Below are 21,049 nucleotides of genomic sequence, written 5' to 3' on the forward strand. Positions count from 1 at the left end.
TTGAATGGTATGCTGTATTTCATGGGGAAAAGTAACAGTGACAAGTGTAGGAACTGTGGAGTTAATGAAAATGTAGAACATATCTTATTACATTGTGGCATCCAAAAAGCTGAAAGAGAAAAACTAAAGGATAAAGTTATAGAGGCAGAGGGAATGGAATGTGGTTGGTATTCATGGGAAAAAAAGGAGAGGGAGTAAGAGCTACCAGAAAGGCACTTTTTACCTTTTCTGAATGAAACTGGGGTATGAAAAATAATTTAACATTAGGTCAGAAAATAGCATAGATTTTTGTTTTATTTATTTTATGTTTATTTTTATTTTTTTTCATTAGATCATAGATATATACGTCCGTGGAAGGATGAAATGATATGATGATTCACACTCATGTACAGTAGGTGGCGGTATGCACCTTAAAGTTGTTTGCAATCCGTCAAAAACCGAGAGAAGAAGAAGAAGAGGAGAAAGGATCCGTCTTGTATATGACGTCACCTTCTCGTTGTAACTCTCGTTGTAATCGGAGCGGCTCGGAAACACATCTACAGCAGTAACATGCAACATAAACATTAATGCAGCAGCAATATTAATAGAGAAACATCAGACATAATAGTAAAACACTGAAAGGGAACATTTTATTGCACCAGGAGCTATCTTGGGACTTTTACTGCGACAACGATGACTTGCCTGTGAATAAAAAATAAACCATAGTGTTGGTGATCTACAGTGTTGTCATTCTTCTTTGAACAGCAAGACCGCTAACACCCTATTTCAATAATCACACTCTCTGTAATTTACATCATTAATAGATAGTTTAGCTTCTCACCATCATTTGCTGTGGCCCACTGATGTTAACGATCGTAACTGAAAGGCTGCTTGCCAAAAGTAAACATTCAGTCACGTGACTTGCAAACTCTCGTGAGAGTTTTACACAAGACGGATCCTGTCTAGCCATAACCAGGAGGCGGAGGGCGGAGCTGAAGTAAAGATGGCGAGTCTTCAACAACTGAGCTGCCGTTACAGTTGGATGTGGTGAGTGTGTGTGTGCGTGTGTGTGTGTGTGTGTGTGTGTGTGTGTGTGTGTGTGTGTGTGTGTGTGTGTGTGTGTGTGTGTGTGTGTGTGTGTGTGTGTGTGTGTGTGTGTGTGTGTGTGTGTGTGTGAGAAAGACCTTCTGGTATGAATACTTCAACTTAACGGAAGCAGGAAGCACGTGTTTAATGGCTTAATGTCAGCATGCAACGGTGTTTTACTTTCCGCTTAATAACTTCGTGTTGCACATTTTCATTTCCATGCCGTCACAGAGCCAGCAGTGATGTGTCGCTTCCGGTCGTTTCCGCTTGTTTTGTGTTTGGGCGGCTGATTGTTGTCATGGTTTCCTCCTCATGGCTTCAGGTGATTATGTGATTGTGGGCTGTATACAGTGCTGTAGTTCTATTTCGTATATGGCTTCGCCCTCTAAGGCTATTGCTATTGGGTAATCCCCCTGCGCCCCCGCGCAGCACTGAAACACTTGTAGTCCACGCCCACCCGCAAGGTGGGCCCCACCCTCGGGCCTCCTTCCGGTATAAATAGGAAGGTGGCCCGGCAATCTGCTCCCTCTTTTTTTCAGCAAACCAGCACAGTTACTGAAGCACAGCAATTGAGAATCATCATGAGCAACAACTGCGTCCGTGGTTGTCCCTCATGTGGCTCTGGGTTCATAATGAGTTATGACCTGCAGAGATAAAAGCAGTATGCGAATCCTGCCGGGGGTCAGAGCACGCGTACGCGGCTCTAAACCAGCAGGTAGCGTGCACTGCGCTCGTCTCCCCTCGGGCCACAGGAAGCGGAGAGCGGACACTCTTGCTGTTGTGGCCGAGGAGGACGATTGGCCCGTCCAGGCTTACGAGCCCGCGGACGGGGCCTCATGTCCCTGGGGCAGAGTGCCGGGCAGGAGTCCGAAGCAACTCCTGCCCCGCCTCCCTCCACGGTTCACCGTTCGGTTCTCCCCTCCCTCCTCTCCCCCGGACGGGGGAGACAGAGTCGGAGCAGGGTGCCAGCTTGGCGGCCGAACATGCTTTCCCCCTCTCCGTCACCACAGCGCGGCGGCGTCTGTTACGGAGACGGCCAGAAAAGTGCTACTGGACGCTCCAATCAGCCCGGACGGGCTGTTCGGACCCGAGTTCCACGCCATGGTGAAGTCCATGCAGACGGCCGCGGAACAGGTGGACGGCATTCGCCAGCATGTACAGCTGGCTCCAGTCGGCTGAGCTGCCACAGCGGCACCAACGCCCGCAGCAGCCGCGGCATCCACGCCGGCCACAGGAGGCCGCAAGCGGAGAGACGCCCACAGCAACCGCCCCGGCGGCTGCAGGGGCTCCGTCCCACGTCTCTGCTCCCCCGCCACCCCAGAGACAGGGTCTCCCGGCGGCGAGTCAAATGGAAGTGAGGCTCCCCCGCTCCTGGTCGGCTCCGCGAGAGCCTCCGAGGAAGTGGAGCCGGTAATTAAGCCGGCTGCCACTAATCTGTTGATTAAGTAGACAGTAGGGCTCCCTGCAGAAGCCTGCTCGCGGCATTCCTCTGTCCGAGATACGCCTCCTACACAAGGTCATAACCCATGAGCGCCGGTATAACGCCTCATGTGGACAGCACTGCACACACCTCCACTCATCCCCTGAGCGTGTACACGCCTCATGATGACAGCCGGAGTGAAACGCAGCGTGTGGAGGTTTCCTCGCAGCCCTTTCGCCTCACGGGCAGCGGCGGCGAGGGCAATGCCCCGCCTCCCTCCACGGTTCACCGTTCGGTTCTCCCCTCCCTCCTCTCCCCCGGACGGGGGAGACAGAGTCGGAGCAGGGTGCCAGCTTGGCGGCCGAACATGCTTTCCCCCTCTCCGTCACCACAGCGCGGCGGCGTCTGTTACGGAGACGGCCAGAAAAGTGCTACTGGACACTCCAATCAGCCCGGACGGGCTGTTCGGACCCCAGTTCCACGCCATGGTGGAGTCCATGAAGACGGCCGCGGAACAGGTGGACGGCATTCGCCAGCATGTACAGCTGGCTCCAGTCGGCTGATCTGCCACAGCGGCACCAACGCCCGCAGCAGCCGCGGCGTCCACGCCGGCCACAGGAGGCCGCAAGCGGAGAGACGCCCACAGCAACCGCCCCGGCGGCTGCAGGGGCTCCGTCCCATGTCTCCGCTCCCCCGCCACCCCAGAGACAGGGTCTCCCGGCGGCGAGTCAAAGGGGAGTGAAGCTCCCCCGCTCCTGGTCTGCTCCGCGAGAGCCTCCGAGGAAGCGGAGCCGGTAATTAAGCCGGCTGCCACTAATCTGTTGATTAAGTAGACAGGGCTCCCTGCAGAAGCCTGCTGGTTTTAACCTATCGGTTAATAAACCTGCAGAGCTCGCGGCATTCCCCTGTCCGAGATACGCCTCCTACACACGGTCATAATAACCCATGAGCGCCGGTTTAACGCCTCATGGGGACAGCACTGCACACACCTCCACTCATCCCCTGAGCGTGTACACGCCTCATGATGACAGCCGGAGTGAAACGCAGCGTGTGGAGGTTTCCTCGCAGCCCTTTCGCCTCACGGGCAGCGGAGGCGAGGGCAATGGCGGGGCTCGTCACCATGACGACCATTACAGCACATCACATAGAAGCCAGAACGGGGGAATGAGCCGTATTCCGGGCTGAGTGCCCCCAGCGGAAGCGCCCGCAGCGCCACGACGCCAGGGCTCGCTGCAGAATCCTGCTGGTTTTAACCTATCGGTTAATTAACTGCAGAGCTCGCTAATTAAGCCAGCTGCCACTAATCTGTTGATTACCAGCAGGGCTCGCTGCAGAAGCCTGCCCGTTTTAACCTCGGTTAATAACCTGCAGAGCTCGCGGCATTCCTCTGTCCGAAATACGCCTCGTACACACGGCCTTAATAAACCCATGAGCGCTGTTATAACGCCTCATGTGGGCAGCACTGCACACACCTCCATCCATCCCCTGATCGTGTACGCGCCTCATGATGAGAGTCGGAGTGAAACGCAGCGTGTGGAGGCTTCCTCGCAGCCCTTTCGCCTCACAGTGGCGGCGAGGGCAATGGCATCACCGAGAAGCCAGAACGGGGGACTGAGTAGTATTTCAGGCTGAGTGCCCCCAGCGGCAGCGCCCGCAGCGCCTCGGCGCCAGGTCTCGCTGCAAGAAGCCTGCTGGTTTTAACCTATCGGTTAATAACCTGCAGAGCTCGCTAATTAAGCCGGCTGCCACTAATCTGTTGATTAAGTAGACAGCAGGGCTCGCTGCAGAAGCCTGCCGGTTTTAACCTCGGTTAATAACCTGCAGAGCTCGCGGCATTCCTCTGTCCGAGATACGCCTCCTACACACGGTCATAATAAACCCATGAGCGCTGTTTTAACGCCTCGTGTGGACAGCACTGCACACACCTCCATTCATCCCCTGAGCGTGTACACGCCTCATGATGAGAGCCGGAGTGAAACGCAGCGTGTGGAGACTCCCTAGCGTGGCTCGTTGCCATGACGACCACAGAACATCTCGAGCATGTGCGTCCGCTCTTAGAGTGTTTCTCAGAGTGGCAGCGCGTGTACAGATGGATGAGCAGGCTGATCAGCAGAGGATACGTCCTGCAGTTCGCCTCTCCCCCCCCCCACAGTTCAATGGGATACAGGAAACACTCCTGTCCTCCCAGAAGCTATGTCTTGCGCTCCAATCCAAGCTGCTGGAACTACTGTTGAAAGAGGATATTTCCAGGGTTCCTCAAAGGGAGGAAAATCAGGGGTTTTCACTCCCGTTATTTTTCTAATCCCGAAAAAGACTGGGGGAATGAGACATCCTCGATCTGTCAGTATTCCACATGCCGATGATCAAACAGGTGCTGGAATGTTTTCACCAGGACGACTGGTTCACTTCCACCTGAAGGATGCATACTTCCACGTACCCATCATCCCGAAACACAGGAAATTCCTGCGTTTTCCATTCAGGGAATATCAGACCAGACAATCGTCTGCCGTTCAGATATTTCCTGGCTCCTCGCATTTGTGTAAAGAAGGCTGGAGCCACTACACAGACGGTACATCTCGTATCGCATCTGTCAAAGCCTGGGTTTCATAATAAATTGGAAGAAGAGCTGTCCTCTTCCCTCTCAGACAATCGTTTATCTGGGAGTGGATTTAAACTCAGCCAGCATGAGAGCGCGACTCTCGCGGCAGCGAGGGGAAGAACTGACAGCTCTCCTCCGGCGTGCCACAACCCACACAGCCCTCTCCGTGACGCAGCTGCTCGGCGTTGGCGTCAGCTGGTCACGTGATGATCCCCCTGAGTCTCTTCCAACAGGGGGACACTCATTCGCTGCAGAAGCCTGCTATTTTAACCTATTGGTTTATAAACTGCAGAACTCGCGGCATTCCTCTGTCCCAGATATGCCTCCTACACACGGTCATAATAACCACGAGCACCATTATAACGCCTCGTGTGGACAGCATGCACACACCTCTCACCCCCTGGGCGTGTACGCGCCTCATGAGGAGAGACGGAGTGAAAGGCAGCGTGTGGAAACTCCCTCGCAGCCCTTTTGCCTCACGGGCAGCGGCGGCGATGGCGTGGCTCATCACCATGAAAGACCATTACGGCACTTCACAGAGAAGCCTCTCCCCCCAGCAGTTCCATGGGATACAAGAAACACTCCTGTCATCCCAGGAACAGTGTCTTGCGTGGTTTTTACCCCCGCTATTTTTCTAAATCTCCTCTGTCCTGTGCGCGCGCTGTCTTGCTAGTGGCCTTGCGCCATTCTCAGCGCCTGTTTGTGCACTATAGAGAGCGCTCGATCGGGCAACCTCTGTCTGCACAGCGGCTGTCACACAGGTTGTGTGAGGCTGTGTCACAGGCATGTCTCCTCTGGGGTGGAGCTCCCGGAGAACGTCAATGCGCACTCCACCAGAGGAATTTCCTCCTCCACGGCTTTGCACGGAGGAATGTGGAGTGGAAGATATTTGCACGGCTGCATCTTGGTCTTCCCCCTGCTCGTTTATTCAATTTTATTTGAGGGATGTCTCCCATTCCTCTCTGACACACCCTGTACTGGGTGTCCTGTCGGAGTGAGTGACGTCAGGGAGCCAGCTGTGCGCCTCTCTTCTGCCTCTCGGCACGCGGAGAGCGGCCCTTTTCCCCTCTTATAGGAGGGATGTTCCTTTTTCCTCTGACACACTTTGTACGGAGTGCCTGGTCAGAGTGAGTGACGTCAGGGATCCAGCTGGGCGCTCTCCTACCTGTCTGACACGCAGAGAGCTGCTGTACCCCCACTACGATCGCAGGACGAGGTGGGACTTTCGTCTCTACTTTCTCACAGCGGCCGGTATGTATTGTTCCCAGCCTTCACCCCGTCGGGAAGATAGGCATGTTTTGCTATGTTTCAGGTACGGTGATGAGCCATTACGCATGGCACATCAGGCAGGGGGGTGTTATTGAGCAGGTATGTCTGTGCTTCTAGTGCCGGGCGGACCCAGTGGGGCGCAGACTACATCATGCTTCGCCCTTAACCCAATAGCGATAGCCTTAGAGGGCGAAGCCATATACGAAATAGAACTGAGGTTACCTACTGTAACCCCAGCTTCTATGAGTAAATGGCGCAGCCCTCTAAGTGCGGGGCCCCACTGGCTCTACGAATAGCTGAAGAAAAGTTATGTTGTATGGGAGCAGATTGCCGGGCCACCTTCCTATTTATACCGGAAGGAGGCCCGAGGGTGGGGCCCACCTTGCGGGTGGGGCCCACCTTGCGGGTGGGCGTGGACTACAAATGTTTCAGTGCTGCGCGGGGGCGCAGGGGGATTACCCAATAGCGATAGCCTTAGAGGGCTGCGCCATTTACTCATAGAAGCTGGGGTTACAGTAGGTAACCTCAGGTCCGTGTACGTGTTGTTAGTTTGATCAGTGGCGAGCCGTCAGGGCCCTCTAGGCCCTCTCTAAGGGCCTAAGATATTCTAAAAAACATTTTAAAAACATTTTCTTTAAAAAAAAAATCCTTTAGTTATATTTTTCATTAGCTTTACCAAAATAACTTGATTTAATTGTATTTAAAATAACATTTCCCAAGAAATAAATCCTTCGAATCTGCCTGTTCAGTTTCTGTTTCTATAAAAAGTCATGGCTCGCCACTGAGTTTGATGACAGACCAATGTTAAAGAGCAACTTCCAGGTTAAAGACACCTGTGAATAAATGTGTAGGAAAATGATGAATACACTAGATTTTCAAAAAAATATACAGAAATATACAGTACAGTGACATGTGGCGTCGTTTTTGTAAGAAATGTTCACTTCCGCATAAAAAAGCCTCGGCACGTGACCTCCCGCGTGTGACGTAACAAGGGGAACACAAGGGGGAGAGCGGCCGGTGTAACGTATTAATAAACATGGATCCCAATGCTAGTTTCGACACAGAAGACACAGAAGAAGTTGAACATGAATATTCGAATGCATATGACGGACCACAACCTTATAATTATGAGCCTGCTAGGCGTCCAAGAGACCAGGAGCAGCCAAGGATTAGAAGAAATAATGGCCATCGGAGAGAAATTGAGCTGTGGTGTGAGGAGAACCAGTGGAGAACTGGGCAGCTATCTTGGTGAGTGACCGGCGTTAGCTACAGAATGTTAGCTAACGTCACATAACAACATTGTAAAGTTAGCTATCATATATCAGGCTATAACTAAAGTAGCATTGATAATATAGTAACGTTACTGGCAGGACTGTTGATACTGATCCATAACAGAAACTAATGTGCAAGTATCAGCCGTATCTCGCGTTACCTAATGCAACTCCACACTACGGTGCTGTGTACCGGAGGAGAGACGCGAGATACGGCTGATACTTGACGATCTGGCGGAGAAAGGTTGTGGAGCCTCCGTTGATATGTCGTTGTAAATGGCTTGATGGAAAGCAGGTGTGTAGTCGGGGAGGGTGCACAGCTGATTGCAGCAGGTGAGCGGAGGTTGAGCCGGGAGCCAGGAGTGACAGCCACCACGCACACACAAACAACACAGACAGGGGGAAACAAACAAACACAAAGGAGACGGCTGGAGCAGTACAGCCACCACAGCGTTACCTAATGCAACTCCACACTATGTCTTACGGTGCCGTGTACCGGAGGGGAGAGAGAGAGAGTAGCGAAGGGGGGGGGAGAGAGAAGTAATACGGTTTCCTGATAAAGCTGTGGAGAGTATGTGCTGCAGGGAGGTGGATGCACAACGCACCCAGGAACGAACGCTAGCTCCGGTCCTTTTTACTGTGGACTCGATGTCCTGACAGGCTGGTATTTGTGCAACCTGCACAAACAAAATACTGCACCATGATTACAAATGGTGAAATACAATGTAAAACTACCGAAAAATACCAGCTCCTTAAAACACAACCGCTCTACTCAACGCAACTCTACTATACCCGCAGTCAGAGAGTGGAGATGTGTCCCCTGTGTGATGCAATATGACGCGTTTGACGTATGACCTTAAAAAAAAGCCGTTCTTAAGAGCAGAGCTCAAAATTGCTCCTTTCCCTCTGAATTCCTGCCCTTATGTCTCGTAAAACATATCAAATCCTGCATTCACTTTTTTAATTGTAATTTTCAAGCAAGTTTAAGCATAAATGTAAAAAAAATAAAAACCTGCAAGATGCTCTTTAATATTTCAAGTAAACGCCAATAGAATTAAATAGCTTTAATGTAGAATTGGACATACGATTCCCTGCACACACATAAATACATGTTTCAAGTTGTTCTTCAAAAGTTATATTTTTAAAATGACTACAGTGAGTGATTAACCTTACGTGCATACAGGTTTTGTCTTTGTAGAGTCTCCCTACGATAAACACAGAACAAACTATGCATTTTTAATAAACAGATTCTGTATTTGTATGTGTGAGGGCGTAATGCCATGGTCCATGAAATCATAGTGTGAGTGGAGGAGGAAGCTAGCTCTAAGAGATATTTAACTGTAACCATTTGGTCAACCATGAGACTCGGGATTTAGCTAATTTCAGATATGTTATAACAGTAAAAAATAATACAATTAATATTTACGATAACGATAATACTTTATTGGTCAGATCAAGTCTGAAATTTGACTTGCGTCACAGCAGCTCCATATCCAACATCAACAGACAAATATCCAGACACAATACATGAAACAACAAACATTTAACATAACAGCACAATCAGTGAGAGAAAACGTGCTCAAAGAGCCTTCAGCGTGCTTTTGATCTGGGATTTAGCTCTGTATTTACTGTGAGGATTGACTGATGCACTAAGGAGTGCTTCAGTCTGACTTTATTGAATCGTGGGACCCTGTATCTCCGATTAGATGGTAGCAGTTCATATTCAACAGTGCTCTGCTGTACAGAAAAGACAGACTGTAAGGACTGTAACCTCATAAAACCGCTTCAGACCATCGTCCTCGTCCCTTAAGGTCCTCTACCTAGAATGCCTGTGCCTGGGATGTCTTTTGATATTGTATCATAAATATTATTAAACATGCTTATTGAGAATTATGCCGATCGATACTTAAAATATAGTATTTTCTTTTAAAATAGAAATTTCCTATAAATTATGAAAGTAATCTTCTAATTGTATCAGCCTAAACCCCTGATCAAGGACAGTATGTTTAAGGTTCATGAACATTTAGCACAATTCAGTAAACATTTTCAGAGTTAGCACTTGCAGGTTTTTCGAAAATGCTATTTTTCCTTGTCAAAACAGTTGAGTAATTCTTAACAAACCACCCAATAGTTCACACAAAACAATATTTAATATTAATACTTCTGTGGAGCAGTTTTCTTCGCCCATAGAATGTTGCAGCATTAAAAACATGATCCAGGAACAGGTGAGTTGGTGAATAGTATGGTGGCCCTGAAGTGCAAGACGCAACAGCATTTCACAAAACGCCACAGCATTTCACAAAACGCCACAGCATTTCAGAAAACACCACAGCATTTCACATTGGACGGAAAGGGTATTCCTTAGGGAGAACACTTCTTGTTTGTGATTGGACAGAGCCAGCCAGAGAAGCTCTGCTGTGATTGGTTGTTTTTGCTGCCAGTCAAGAAATGACGCTTCGTGATTGGCCCAACACATCAGCCGTTAGCTGTTAGCACAAACTCAGAGCTCACAGCTCCTCATATCTGTTCAGAAACTGGACCAAAGTTAAACATATACAAAACACAGACTGTCTATGTCATGGCGAATACAGTTGCTGCTTTGTTTATGTCTGTATGACGTTGTTGGGAGTGTGAACGGAGCAGCTACAGGTTAGTTTAGCCTGATCGATCCGATTCCAATTTACATGGAGATACGCCCCGCCCCCTCTCCAGCGTCTTGTTTGAATGACAGGAGTAAACACAGAATTAATGCTTTATTAATTCATGGTTTTTAAGGGGCTTATCTCCATGTAAATACTATGGTAGACTACCCAATATTCGCATTGCTCTAATCGCTCGAGTTTCACCGCAGCTGTCAGCTGTGTTTGCTCCTGTCATTCAAACAAGACGCGCTGGAGAGGGGGCGGGACGTATCTCCATGTAAATCCTATGGGAGATACCAACTACAACAAAATGAACATATTTGACCGTGATTTAATTGTAAAACACGTTTCAAAGTGATGCCGAAGTAACTAAATACTGATAACGGTTAGTAAAAACCATGAATTAACGCCTTGACAAGTCTGCAGACAAGACGGCAGGCGAAAAGCTTTTAAAATGCGTTTTCTGAAATGCTGCAGTGTTTTCTGAAATGCTGTAGTGTTTTCGGTAATGCTGTGGCGTTTTCTGAAATGCTGTGGTGTTTTCTGAAATGCTGTGGTGTTTTCTGAAATGCTGTTGCGTTTTCTGAAATGCTGTGGTGTTTTCTGAAATGCTGTTGTGTTTTCTGAAATGCTGTGGTGTTTTCTGAAATGATGTTGCGTTTTCTGAAATGCTGTTGCGTTTTCTGAAATTCTGTTGCGTTTTCTGAAATGCTGTGGTGTTTTCTGAAATGCTGTGGATTTGCACTTCAGGGCCACCGTAGAATAGGCTTAATGTACTAAAAATCAAGCATGTGGTTAACACTGCCTCTACATAATTCAGCATCAGTTATCAGATCATTTCTTATCATTAGAAAAAATATAGACACTATACTTCTAGCTTTTTGCATGATTATTGAAACCACTGACTCATGTAGACTCATGTTTTGAGCAGATGTGCTAAACCATAAGCACATTGTCTGCTTCACACCAAGTTTGATATTACAAAACACAAATTTATCAAGAACTACACACTGTTATCTTGATATTAAAATCGCACTATGAAGCTTGTGTGATTTCATGGACCTTTGGCATAACGCTCTAACACATAAATACAGAATTGTTTTTAAAAAATGCACATACATTCTTTTCTGTATGGTATGGAGATAGAAAACTCTCCAAAGACAAAAAGTTTAACGTTACATATAAGCTTAATTACTCATGAGGAGAAAGACTCGGTTGCTTTCATCTGGCTGCCCTTTGTTAGAGCTTTGTGCTTAATCCAATCTGGAGCTAATTTAGCCACTGTGCTACAGATTCCTGTTCTCTTGACTTCCTCTCTGTTCCTATAGCTTCTGGTCCTTTCATTTCTGTGATCAGACTTAACTATAGTTAAATAACTGTGTCATATTAGCCTTTACACATGCATAATAAGAACATTGGAGAATGAAGGGTTTAGTTATTAACTGAAGGACAGTAGGCAGTGTCCAGGAGGAGAGCTCACACTCTGTGTGTGTGTGTGTGTGTGTGTGTGTGTGTGTGTGTGTGTGTGTGTGTGTGTGTGTGTGTGTGTGTGTGTGTGTGTGTGTGTGTGTGTGTGTGTGTGTGTGTGTGTGTGTGTGTGTGTGTGTGTGTGTGTGTGTGTGTGTGTGTGTGTGTGTGTGTGTGTGTGTGTGTGTGTGTGTGTGTGAAGCATGTTGTCTTTGAATATTCTGTTAGGAGGAGATATGTTGGCTGTGGGGTTGTCGTTATAGATATGTGTGTAACAAGGAGCATAGGAGGAAGATGTTGGCAGATGTGCTAACATCTTCCCTCCTGAGTCACAGTGCTCCTTCTGGACTCCGCCCTGCAACTGGACACAAATCGGCTGTTCCTTCAAGGTGCATTCAACTACAAAATAAAGCAACAAATCAAAACTTTTTTTTAAGGTTTTAGGTGGATTTATTACCTCAGTTGACAGTACCTTCCCACAGTTCCTCTGTCCAATGGAAGCTAATGGGTGCAGCCAGAGGTGGGGGGTGCTTCTCCCAGAGTATGAACAGAGCAGGAAAGGCTCCAGTCCTTCTTCACCACACACACGTGTTACTGTGGCTGCAGACAGACAGTATGTCAGGAGGACGCCCCTGTTCTCTGCGCATCAACATGCGTCCATCCTAAAGAAGCACTCAGACAAGGTAGAGTACACACTTCATCTATCCCTTTAGTGAAGCTGCATCTAGCTAAAGACCTATGCTTATTATGAGGACTATACATGTCATGTGATCTCCTGTATATATCTAAAAGTCATACCTACAATTTCCCTACCAATGGTCAGGTCAAATGAAGAGTTTTAAATACACAGACTTGTTGTATATACACTGTACTTTGAGCTTTATACAGAGGGCTGAGAGTTTTCTTATGATTTTATTCCCAGTGTCCCATACATTGTAATATCGTCTGTTAATATTAGACACTTAACCGTCTTTAATGAATGATAACATTGAGGATTCACTGTGAGGCAAAGCCAGTTCAAAAGTGTGAAGAGTGTGAATACAGCTGTTGCAGAACTTCTCTAACGGAGTGACTGCATTAAAGCCTTCCCTGTAACATATGACGGCTGTCTGTGCCTTTTAGGAGAACCCGTTGGCTGTCAGCAGACCTGAAGAACAGCTCACTGACAGGACCTCCTGCAGCAGAGTGAAGGAGGAGCTCAGCCCAGACAGCCTCTCTTACAGGGACATGTCTCCTCCTTCACCCTGGAGGAGAGACCTTGCCTCACCCATGGTTTTTTCAGATCTCAGGGACCGGCTGTCCACTCTCCCTGGCAGCAGATCCGCTCAGCAGAGCCTCTCCAGCTCCAACATGAAAGTCCAGAGACTGAACCACCCAGTGCGCCTGCAGCTGACCTCTGCCGTCCTGCATCCAACATACAGCCCTCGCTCAGGGGACTCCAGGAGGAGTCGTCGGGGGGGGGGCAAACTGTGCCCTTATGGAGGACATCCTGTGTCTCCCTTTCAGGCCGAGTACTGGGCCTGTGCCATCCCCCCAGCTCTGCCTCTATCTCCGGACAGACAGACCACGAGCTGGGATCCTAATAGGGAGTACCAAGCGCTGTTGGACTACAGCTACCCTCTGAGAGCGGGACAGCCGCTCTGTGCGGGGGACAGCCCTGAGCAGCAGGAACACACTCTCAACCCGCAGGACTCAGGGATAGAGCAGGACCTCCTATGTAGCTCTGACAGTATGTCTGTCAGTGGGGGGCACAGGTATCCTAGCCTACAGGGGCTCAAAGCCTCTGGTACCACACTCTCCCTTGCAGACTTGTACTGCAGTCCCCATCAGCAATGTGCACTGTCCAGGTGTGCATTTGAGGAGCTGGACGAGGTCTTCTGTCCTCTTCCAGAGCAGCTGGAGGGGCTGCAGCTGTTGCCCAGACAGGTGGGCACACTCTGAGACCACTGACCTGCATCTGGTTCAAACGGCTGCTTCCTCATATTCAAGATTCTAGATTCAAAGGCTTTATTATCATACGCACAGTAGCTACAGTTTAGTTATGGCAATGAAAATCTGAAGTCCAGGCTCCACTAACAATGGAACATTATATATACAGATGAGGAAATAATTATTTGATCCTTTGCAGATTTTGTAAGTTTGCCCACTTACAAAGAAATTAAGAGTCTATAATTGTAATGGTAGGTTTATTTTACTAATGAGAGAAAGAATATTAAAAAGAAAATCGAGACATTGACAAGATTTGCATTTAACCATGGGAAATAAATATTTGACCCCCTTGTAAACATGTGTTAGTACTTGGTGGAGAAACCCTTGTTGGACGCACAGAGGTCAGACGCGTCTTGTAGTTGGTCTCCAGATTTGTGCACATCTCAGGAAGGATTTTGGTCCACTTCTCTCTGAAGATCCTCTCAAAATCCAGAAGGTTTTGAGGCTGATGCTTGGCATCTGGAAGCTTCAGCTCCCTCCACAGATTTTCTATGGGATTAAGGTCTGGAGACTGGCTAGGCCCCTCCATCACCTCAATGTGCTTCTTCTTTAGCCACTCCTGTGTTGCCTTGTTCAGGGTCATTGTCCTGCTGGAAGACCCCTCCATGACCCATTTCCAGTGTCATGGCAGAGTGAAGGAGGCTATCTGTCAAGATTTCACGGTATACAGCCCCGCACATACTCTCCTCGATGCAGGAAGTCCTCCTGTCCCCTTAGCAGGGAAACACCCTCGAAGCATAATGTTTCCAACTCCATGCTTGACGTTGGGGATGGTGTTCAGCCTTTCTCTTCCTCCAAACACCGCATGTCGATGCCAAAGATCTCGATGTTGTTCTCATCTGACCACATCACCTCCTCCCAAGCCTTCTCTGAATCCTTCAGATGTTCATTGTCAATCTTCAGACGGGCCTTTCATGTTCTTCTTGAGCAGGGGGCCTCCAGTCGGTGCAGGGTTTGATCCATTATGGTGTAGTGTGTTACCAATAGTTTTCTTGGTGACTGTGGTCCCAGCTGCCTTGAGATCATTAACAAGTTCCTCCGTATAGTTCTTGGCTGATCCCTCACCTTTCTCATGATCATAAATAGACCACGGGGGGGGGGGGGGGTGATCCTATGTGGAGCCCTAGACCGAGGGCGATTGATTGTTGATTGATGCTCATTTTGTGTTTCTTCTATTTCCGAATAATCACACCAACAGTTGTCTCCTCCTCACCAAGCTACTTTTTGATGGTCTTGTAGCCAATCCCAGCCTTGTGCAGGTCTACAATCTTGTCCCTGAGGTCCTTAGACAGCTCTATTGTCTTGCCCATGGTGGAGAGGTTGGAATCTGATTGATTGATTCTGTGGATAGGTGTCTTTTATACAGGCAACAAGTTGATATTAGGAGTACTTTCTTAAATGAAGAGGAGTTATGCTACCGGTCTGTGAGAGCCAGAATTCTTGTTTGTTGCAAGGGGATCAAATACTTATTTCCCACAGTTAAATGCAAATCAATTTTTATCTTTTATATAATGTCAATTTCTGGATTTTCTTTTTGATATGCTTACCCTCACTGTTAAAATAAACCTACCATTAAAATGATAGATCGTTAATTTGTTTGTAAGTGGGCAAAATTTTAAAAAAATGCAAGGGATCAAATACTTATTTCCTCCACTGTATATAAGACATAAACAATTGAACAAAAAAAATTGTGCGAAAAAGAAGAAACAGAATAGATATACAATTGTGACCAATGTGCAAGTTATGCAGAACTAATTAACTATATTAATGTAATAGAATAAGTTGAGCTAAAACCAACATTTTAAATAAAATAAAATAAATATAGTAAGAGTATAAATATGTAACAACAGTCCTATATTGCAACAGCAAATAATACTGTGATCATGGATGACTGGAGGGTAAATCTTTGTTAAGGCCTCTGAACATGGCCATAGTCAAATGCTCCTTTCATAAGGTGCAGACTCTGCACCTTATTCAGAGATTGCAGGATGTTTTTAAATGGTCTTTCTGGCCAACTAATATGCAGGCTATATATCCAGTAGAATAAAGATAACATTAGCCAACATTGAGTTTTAAATACACCTCGGGAAAAACAATTGAACCGCATGAAACTCTCATCACATACAGAGCTAATACGGCTACATCTTTTTTGATCAGATACCAACTTTTGACTATTTTAGAGACTCATTGTTTATACATCAGGGGCCGTATTCACAAAGGATCTTAGGGCTAAAAGTAGCTCCTAACTGGCGAATTTAGTAGAAACTCCTAAACATAATGGGCGTGTCAGTCTTAAATGTAGGACTCCTAATTTTATTCACTAAGAGCAATTCACAAAGTATTTTAGGCCTAAAAGTAGCACCTAAATTTAGGAGAGCTTAAAAGTCCTCGAGAGGACTCCTAACTCAGTAAGACCTATTCACAAAGAATCGGAAAATGGCTGCGAGACAACATGTTTTGGAGACAATGGAAGACTGTGAATTGATCAAGAGATATAGGCTAAATCGTGAGGGTATCAAACTTGTTGTGGAATTAGTGCGGGATGCAATAACATCCCTGACTAACAGGAATAACCCGGTTAGTCCGGAAATAAAATGTTTGGCAACACTACGATATTTAGCAATGTGGGAAAATGCAACTTTGCAATGCCGACGATTTAGGAATATCGCAACCATCAGTCAGCCGTGCCATAAACCAAACCATCAACGCGCTCTCTAGACCACATATCATCCAACAGTTTATCCGGTTTCCTTTGGACAATCAACAACTACACAGGATCAAAGCCAACTTCATGGCAATTGCAGTTATGCCCGGTGTGGTCGGTGCTATTGACGGGACGCACATAAAAATTATTGCGCCATCAAAAGATGAGGACGTGTTCGTCAATAGAAAGAAAGTACATTCCATCAACACGCAGATTGTTTTCATTCATCATGATAGGGGGACTTGAATGGCGGTATGGGCTGTTATTGAAAGTGTTTAAGTGCTGGAAATATGCTCATTGGATAATAGTTTGCAGGTGCTTTTAATTGCCTCCTTGATTTAATGCAATTTACGTATTTTTATTGTTTGCTCTCTCTCTTTAACGTGCATATACAACGTCATTATCGTGGTCTGCACAAACTTGTCATCATGCGTGTATTCTGCTAACTGCACTGTCCATAACTATTTGATAGGAATACATTTCTAGCCTAGGCTATTTCCTTGTTTTTCGGTGATTTAGTGGGCTCGTTTGTGGGATGTTGCGGATGAGTTTCACCGAGACCGCCTACTCTGAACAACCAATCACCGTACTGACCGCTTCTAAACTCATGCACGAGAATCAACGTAATCCATAGCAACGGCGCGTCACTCTTAGTTCACTCTTAGTGATTTATCCTTAGTATGAGTAGGTCTCAGCGGCTTTGTGAATAACTTTTAAGAAAAAACTCCTACGTAATTTTTTTTAGCGCAAGTTAGGAGCACTCCTAGTGGTAAGATAAAATGCTTTGTGAATACGGCCCCTGATCTAATAAGTTACAGCTCTTTCAAATGAAGTGGAGTTTTCCAGCTTTAATCTGCAGTTATCAGCTAAAGATGAAATGTGTTGCTGGTGTGTGAAGGTGAGGGAGGTCACAGCCAGCTGGGAGTCTGTGCAGTGGGGGGGCTCCAACCTCTCCTCCGTCCCCCAGCCTGAGACACAGGAAGCGCTGCAGGACACACCAGAAGAAGAAAAGGAGAAGAGACCCTCAGGTAGTCTGCTGTCTATCTGTCCGTCTGTCTGTCTGTCTCGGTAGTTCAGATCAAAATAAAGTTTTAGTTGAAAATAGCTGTTTTCTGAGTCATTAAGCCCCCCCCCCCCCCCCCCCCCCCCCCCACACTCTGCAACAGTGAGGAACCCTTCTGGAGCCTGGTTAGAGCCTGTAGGGGGGGGTGGGGGAGCCTGTCCACCCAGTATCAGGGGGCTGCCTGGCAGCCAGGAGAAGCAGGAGCAGCACAGTGACTCCCTGATGCAGCACATCCAGGTAGAGACACTGGCTGTTTAAGAGTGCCACTGCAGTATTCCTGAAAACATTGCCTTGGTGTTTGGATTCAGTGTTTTGAGTGGCTTCGAAATCGAATTGTGTTTATCCATTTTTTATGTTTCAGGTCTTCTGCTCGCAGCTGGAGCAGCTCATTCAGCAGCTGCATGCATTTCATGCAGTGTCAGAGCAGATGGAGCTGCAGATTGTGCCCACTGTGGATATTGCCGGTGTCAAGTCCTCTCTTGCTGAGTACCAGGTGAGCCTGCTCCACAATGCACACTTCTGTGGCTGTCTGCATAGGTGGGCAAATATCTTTGGGGAAGAACAGATCTTCTCTTTGACTCGGCTCTTTGCACTTTGTGTGTGTGTGTGTGTGTGTGTGTGTGTGTGTGTGTGTGTGTGTGTGTGTGTGTGTGTGTGTGTGTGTGTGTGTGTGTGTGTGTGTGTGTGTGTGTGTGTGTGTGTGTGTGTGTGTGTGTGTGTGTGTGTGTGTGTGTGTGTGTGTGTGTGTGTGTGTGTGTGTGTGTGTGTGTGTGTGTGTGTGTGTGTGTTTCAGAGAGCAGTGAGGGTCCAGCAGCCCCTGACCTCCAGCGTGCTGCTCAGCGGTCAGCTCCTCCTCCGCTGCATTGACCACATGTCTCCATGTACGTCTGTCAGCTGGTACCATGCAGCACTCTGAACTCACAGTTCCTCTCAGCATTTCATCACTCACTAAGTCTCTCTGTTTCCAGTTTTAAGAGACACCCTGCAGCTGATAAAGAGTCACTGTGGAGCTCTTGAGAGCCGCACACAGCCCCTCCTCTGCTCCATCCTGTCTGCCATGGAAAGCCTTAGCCATCAGAACACCCAGACCAGAGTAGAGGAGGCTGCCTCCTCTCTGTCATAGGATTTGTTACACTTATTTTTCTACTATCTAACTTTGTTCCAACAATTCACATACTGTATAAAGCACAGCTCTCATTTGAACATGTTGGCATCTTGTGTATCGGCTTGGTATGTGAAAAAGAGTGTCTCAACCCAACTGATCACATTGAATATTTCATACAAACAATATTCTATTATGTTTTTTCTTAATCATATAGATGTTCACCATGGTATTGATTTTTCGCTTGTAATGTAAATGTAATTGACCTTTTTCAACTGTTTTGAGATTTAATAATCATTCAAAGACAAAACAACATAATGGAATCTATCCAGTGTATGAGTTCAATGTTTACTAATTCAAAGTAACACTTTCTAACACCTAATTACTGCTGAGTCAGACCTGATTTTTAGTTTTGGAGAAGCAAAGCTGTGTGTATGATCAATTGACTTTGTAATGTTTTATTATCAGCTTGTCCAACATTTCCCACAGCCGTATGGTCTGTTTATACTCTTTTCAGTGTGTTCTAATGTTAAATAATCACGTTTAAGCCTGAATCAAACGCTCTGTTCTATCCAGGAACACAGCCTCCACCACAATATATAATATGAATTATCATATTATAATAGACATGAATGGGATTTAGTTTTTGGTGCCCACAGTATCGACAAATGATCTACCAGGAAGGACAGAAGAAGAGGGCAACGGTATGTAAGCGTATGTTGTGAATAAGAGAGTAACAGTCAAAGCCGTAAGATGACATTTAAAAGACTAGGTCATAATAATTCCCTTGTTATTTTTGGGTGGCAAGAACAACAGCTACCATTTGCCCTTCCGAGGTCGGACACACCCATTCCTGTGACAACGCATCCCTTAAATACCTTTGCCCTAGGTAAAAGGACAGCGATACCCTATGGCACACATTGAATTACATACAATTGTGCAGAATTGAACCCAAACAGAACACTTCAATTGAAATGGCTCAGTTACGGTTATAAAGGGTAACAACATTTGTGTTTTGTTGTCACTACTCAAAACCTTCTCAAAGAATTTGAATAAAAGTGTTACATTCGTAACTTTTTTCTGTGGTCTACGTGTAATAAGTCATGGAATGTTTTTAAATTATTCTTAATTTCACAATATTGATTAAAACACTAGCAGTCAAATGTGACATATCTGTCCCAACGTGCAGGACTCAATTCCTTCATTTCAGAACCAAGCACCACCTTTTAATATAATACATTATCATAAATACTGCTCATTTCCTCTCCTAGCTGGGCCAAAAGACTCAATTGCTGGAGAGTCAGTGGAGGGGCCTCTGCACCCCAACCGGAGGTTTAAAAAAAAAAAAAGGGAAAGAGGTTGTTGCACACAATTAAGTGTTTTTGTTATAATTGATATTCACCACAGAGGTACATTATTTTGTATTTGTCCTTCAAAAATAAACAATTGTTGGAGTTTCCATACTGCTGCTGGATGTTATTGTCTTTTCTCCACAAAACCTTCTTTAAATTGTAAAATACATGTTTAATGAGGAAGACCCTCTACGTCTCACACAGTTACATGTGTGTGTCAAATATTTACTTCAGGCTACAGGGCTAAAACATGTAAATTCATAATAAAACAGACATTAAATGAGTTGCACTATGACAGCTATTACAATAATACTGACACTAATATTTGAAGATAATTTATTAGAATTATTTATTTATTAACTATTACATTGATCACATTTATTGTGGTAATTTATGTTCAGTGATAAATAAACATACATCTATGGGATGTAATGAACAGGGAAGTGAAGCCTGCAGGGAACTAGATGCAAACTGAAGGACCGGAAATGGTAATAACATCGTTGTCTGTTTTGGTTTATGCTGAACATGGGCCCTTTCTCATTTCATTAATTCCTCTCCTCGACTCCTATCCTCAAGACTTAGTCCTGCCCGGCGCCATATAGATAGAAGAGTTACGACAGCGGAAGTCCAAAAACGGTTATCGTCACGTGGTTCATGCAGACGAGGATCGTTCCCCGGAAGTTTATGGCAGGCAATGTGAATGCATTGATAACAGGAGATAGAACTACGATTTTTGGTAATTATTAGTGAATAAAGGTTTTGATTTGCAATATTTATAAAACAAATCGATATGTGTATGTATTTACATCAATATGTTTTTAAAAATAAAATAGAATTTGCTAATATTAAGTGATAATATTAGGATTAGTGTGAACAACTAGTTTACATGTTAGGCTAACAGTGCCTTGGTTAAAGAGCCTGTTGCTGTTTATAGCTTTGAATTCTTTCAAACCAATATTATCTTCTTAAACTTGTATGGTAGTCAGGAGCATCACTTTCTAATGTTTGATATATTTAGAGGGAGGGGATCTAAAGGAATGCTTCAAAATTCAGATTAGATTAATTTCTACCATTTTCTTAAATTCATGGTAGTTTCAGTAATCCCA

At 46.0% G+C, this 21,049-nt stretch overlaps 1 protein-coding gene across 4 annotated transcripts; it reads left to right on the forward strand.

The window, feature by feature from the left end:
• The first annotated feature begins 944 nt into the window (after positions 1–944).
• Positions 945–20,050, forward strand: cep68 (centrosomal protein 68). Of its 4 annotated transcripts, none has more exons than XR_013809495.1 (8): positions 945–1,026; positions 12,171–12,416; positions 12,856–13,659; positions 17,325–17,454; positions 17,593–17,726; positions 17,851–17,982; positions 18,290–18,370; positions 18,458–18,492. XR_013809495.1 is itself a non-coding variant. In XM_079688961.1 (8 exons), exons 2-8 carry the CDS (start codon positions 12,228–12,230, stop codon positions 18,610–18,612), a joined length of 1,632 nt encoding a protein of 543 aa, XP_079545087.1. In that variant the 5' UTR covers positions 945–1,026; positions 12,171–12,227; the 3' UTR covers positions 18,613–20,050. The 4 variants fall into 4 exon arrangements, 3 of the variants coding, with proteins under 3 accessions (XP_079545087.1, XP_079545089.1, XP_079545088.1); XM_079688961.1 differs by having other exon boundaries at positions 18,283–18,370; positions 18,458–20,050; XM_079688962.1 differs by having other exon boundaries at positions 958–1,026; positions 12,178–12,416; positions 18,283–18,370; positions 18,458–20,050.
• Positions 20,051–21,049: the final 999 nt, after the last annotated feature.

Source organism: Notothenia rossii, assembly GCF_949606895.1.
Source record: "Notothenia rossii genome assembly, chromosome: 6".
NCBI classification, from domain to species: Eukaryota; Metazoa; Chordata; class Actinopteri; order Perciformes; family Nototheniidae; genus Notothenia; species Notothenia rossii.